This window comes from Rhincodon typus, chromosome 48, assembly GCF_021869965.1.
Source record: "Rhincodon typus isolate 14 chromosome 48, sRhiTyp1.1, whole genome shotgun sequence".
NCBI classification, from domain to species: domain Eukaryota; kingdom Metazoa; phylum Chordata; class Chondrichthyes; order Orectolobiformes; family Rhincodontidae; genus Rhincodon; species Rhincodon typus.
The window spans coordinates 5,541,105-5,545,452 of record NC_063379.1 but is presented as its reverse complement, the minus strand read 5'-3'; the positions used below and the strand labels follow the sequence as shown (position 1 = coordinate 5,545,452).

Below are 4,348 nucleotides of genomic sequence, written 5' to 3'. Positions count from 1 at the left end.
CTCCCGGGTATCTGTTATTCTGTATATAACCCACCCTGAACCCCTCGGTTAGATTCCAGTTTGTCACTCACTCCTGGAACAACTGCTCTCTCTCTCATTTCCTTTTGCAGATCATCGCTGGAGATTCTGTCAGTTGCACCAAGAATCCTTCAAACAGCGAGACAGGTATACGCAGTTTTTATAATCACATCTCTGTCTGTCCCATTTACCGCAGCTCTCCCCAGGCCTGTTGCAGCTGATGAGGTCAAGTTATGGGAGATAGTACACCATTCACAATCTCTGAATCATCATCATTCTCTCCTTCCCTGGCAGTTGGAAGTTTTGAGATATAAGGAGAGGCTGCGATAGCCTGGGGCAGTCTATCTTGGAGTGTCGGAGGCTGAGGGGTCACCTTATAGAGGTTTATAAAATCATGAGGGGCATGGATAGGTATTGAGTTTGATTTGTTGTTCTGACATGTATCGAGATACAGTGAAATGTTGTTGTTTTGCGCGCTACAGAGGCAGCTGTACCATACAAAATGCATCAGGGTAGCAGGACAGAGGGCTGTATACAGTGTTACAGCTGCAGAGAAGGTGCAGAGTAAGGTAAACATTGACATTTGAGAGGTCAGTTTGAAAGCCTGATAGCAGGAGGGAAGAAGCTGTTCTTGAATCTGTACAAACAGTGTTTTCAATCTTTTATATCTACCGCCTGATGGAAGAGGTGCCCAGGTCTTTTCCCTGGGGTGGGGGAGGACAAAATGAGAGGGTATTGATTTAAGGTGATAGCGGGGAGATATAAAAGGGATCTGAGAGGCAACTTTTTCACACAGAGGGTGGTGTTTGTATGGAATGAGCTGCCAGAGGAAGTGGTGGAGGCTGGTACAGTTATCTGGCATCTGGATGGGTACATGAATAGGAAGGGTTTAGAGGGTTATGGGCCAAATGGGACTAGATTGGTTTGGGAATACGGTCGGCATGGACTATTTGGGCCGAAGGGCCTGCTCCCATACTGTATGAGTTTACGCCTGGCGAGAAGCGAAGAGTCTCGTTGTGTATTGTTTAAGAGTGTCTTCCCCTCTCCTTCAGGGGACTACTATCATCCTCGCTATTGAACAGCCTCCCCTCAAATCCTCCACTGGCCCTGTCCAAACTCCCTCCATTGCTCCTCTCCAAGCGGGTTTGAGTCTGGAATGGTCATGAGGGATGAGGATTGTGGAAGGTTGGGAGGATTTTTTTTCGTGGAAGAACTTGCCCCTGTGCGAGGGGCCCTGAGATCCGAACTCTGACCTTCCACCACCTCTGCCCCCACTCCCACCCCCACCCCAACCCCAATCTCTCTCTCTCTCTCTCTCTCTCTCTCCACTCTCACAGAGAAGGCCCAGGCTCCTGGCACTAAGGTCGAAGAGGAGATCGACATTGACCTGACTGCACCTGAGACGGAGAAAGCAGCCCTGGCCATCCAAGGCCAGTTCCGTCGCTTCCAGAGGAAGAAGAAGCCTAGTGATGCCTCCTAAAGCCCTGGGCCCTGTCGCTATGGGCAACAGAGCTGATGGGTGTGAGAGAAAACCCCCAATGTCTGTAGGAACGTGTACAAATCCCACATCCTCTTGCATGCAATTTAGGTTTAGAGAGGAAACCTTGTCAGCAAGTTCTATTTATAGTTAGGCCGTTATCCTTTAACCTGGAGTTGGGCCAAATGGCAGCCATTTTGTAGGCCTGGGAAAGATGCGTTTTTTTTTCCTCCATTTGGCAATTGCCTCAGACTTCACTTGCTGTTCCCAACCCTTTCACCCTCACCAGGCTCTCTAGGCTTCGTGGGGTTAATTGACCAGTAGGCCCAGGGCCTCCTGGCAAGGGAGAAGGGGGATAGCGCCGTGTATCTAACCCTGTGCTGTCCCCGTCCTGGGAGATGGAGTAAGGCCCTCTCTGATGTTCTACCGTATCTCACCCGTGGCTCCAATCGCTGTCGGGTCCCCATTAACGCTGTCCTCACTTCGGCAGTGACCCCAATCTCATTCCCAGGAGTGGGCCCAGTGCAGGGCACCTTGCTGTGTCTGTCCTATTCGCCCTATCCTGCCCTCTGCCCTGTTTATGCACCGCTCACCCTGGGTCACGGTGACCTGGTGCTGTTTTGTGCTGACACTGCAGTCTGGTCTGAGGGGGTTGTGTGTGTATGTGTGTGTGTGTGTGCGCGCGTGTGTGCATGTGTGTGTTTGTGACCGTGGGATTGAGTATATCCCGCACCCCCCAACTCAGTGAACAATCGTCCGTCTGCTTGAGAGTGAGACTTTGAAATAAAGAGCCAGGCTTGACAAGAAGATTCACCTTGTGTCTGTCCCTATTCAAGTGCGCGCCTGTGCCTGTGTCTATCCATTTCAACTCTGTAAAACCCAAAAGAACTGCGGCTGCTGTAAATCAGAGACAAAAACAGAAGTTGCTGGAAAAGCTCAGCAGGTCTGGCAGCATCTGTGGAGAGAGATCAGAGTTTCTGTTTCAGGTTCAGTGACCCTTCCTCTTTTCTGATCAGTTGACTGTGATTTCTCTTCACAGATGCTGCCAGACCTGCTGAGCTTTTCCAGCAACTTCTGTTTTTGTCCTATTGAACTCTGTGCGTGTATTCTGGTCAGCGTGTGTGTTAGCTCGTGTCTGTCTAGCTGTTGAACTCCATATGTGTGTACACATACCTTTTTCTATTAATTGTACCCTGGGGGGGAGGGAGGGAGAGAGAGAGAGACAGCGAGAGAGAGAGAGAGAGAGAGAGAGAGAGCGCCTGTCTCTCTCCCTGTCCTAGGCCGGTCTGTATGTGCATGTGTGTGGGTAAATGCTAGGAGGGTCATGTCTCTGTGATTCAGTGCAAAAGCTCCACACAGCAAACAGGGGGTGTGGGAGTGAGGGAAGCAGGCAGAAACTGGGGTGAGAGTAGGGCAATGGAGACAGTGAGTGAGACACAAAGACAGTGAGGGAGACACAGTGAGAGAGGGACAGCAAATGGAGTGACGGATTCATTGGTTTCAACTGCATTTCTCTGTGTCTCTCTCTCCTGCAGTGCCTTGGTGGATGAGGCTTTGTCTCTCACAATCCACTTTCTGCAAACAGCTGCACCCAGCCATGCAGAAACATCAGCTCACTCAGCATCTGCATGCCAAGGGGAGGCACAGAGAGAGAGAGAGAGAGCCAAGGGGGGGGAGTCGAGTGCCATGGGGAGGCATGGTGGGGCGGGGAGTTCGAGCGCCATGGGGGGGGGGGGGGGGGGATGGGAGCCAAAAGGAGGCACATAGGGGGCGAGTGCAAAGGACACACACAGAAAGCAAAAGGTGGACAACAGCAGAAGGAAAGAGAAAGAACAAAGGAAAGGCAGAGGGGAACAGAGAGTGAAAGAGGAAGAGAGAGGAAGAGAAAGAGCGACAGAAAAAAAAGGATAGCAGAGAGAGGGAGGGAGAAGACAGGCAAATAAAGCACAACAGACACAGAGAAGGACAGAGAGGGGTTAGAGAGCAAAGGGAGAAAGACAGAGAGAGAGAGGGGCATGGGCACAGGAACACACAGCCAAACAGAGCGAGAAAGAGAGAGAAACTGGGATAGTGAGAGTTACTGATGGGGAAGATGAGCAGGAGTGGGCCATTCAGCCCCTCGAGATACCCTGTCATTCTAGATCACAGCTGGTCATCCCCTCAATGCCATTTCCCCCACTATCTCCATGTCCTTCAATATTGTGAATCTCCAGAAACCTACTGATCTCTGTCTTTGGCCTGCCCAATGACTGAGCTCCCAGAATTCCCAGGGGGAGAGAATTCCAGACATTTCCCACCCTCGGAGTGAAGTAATTCCACCCCATCTCTGTACTGAATGGCCTGCTCCTCATCCTGAGGTCACCGTCCCTGGTCCTGTTCTTCATAACTCCCCCCTGCCCCGAGGAAGACAGACTCAGTCTCCTCAATCTCTCCCGATAGGACAATCCCACCATCCCAGGGATTAATCTGGGGACCCTCTGCTATCCTCCCCCTCAGACCCATCCTCCATTCGATAAGGAGACAGGAGCTGCCCACAATATCACAGATGGAGCTCTCCCTGAGGCTGTGTAAGACTGTGACAGGACACCAACACCGCTCTGCTCAGCTCCCCCAGTGATAAAGACCGATGTCCCCCTCCCCTCGCGCCCCTACACGCTCCCCCTCGATGTCTCAGGGACACAGACACTCTGATCCCTTTGGAACCCACACTTCCCAACCCCTCTCTCCCTTTCAGAAACAATCTGCCTCCCCGCACATCCTTCCTCAAAGTGAATAACCTTCATCCACATGATATTCTATCTGCCACATTCGGGCCCATTCCCCAGACTGTCCACACCCTCTTGTATCCCCCTC

General features: G+C 51.6%; 1 protein-coding gene across 1 annotated transcript in view; it reads left to right on the top strand.

The window, feature by feature from the left end:
• Window positions 1-4,348, top strand: part of mpz (myelin protein zero) — a gene marked incomplete at its 5' end in the record, with an annotated part of 7,840 nt that overhangs the window by 2,808 nt on the left and 684 nt on the right. The window contains one exon of the mRNA XM_048620768.1: window positions 111-165. Within this exon, the coding sequence (XP_048476725.1) occupies window positions 111-165 (55 nt within the window). The remainder of the gene's footprint in view (window positions 1-110; window positions 166-4,348) is intronic.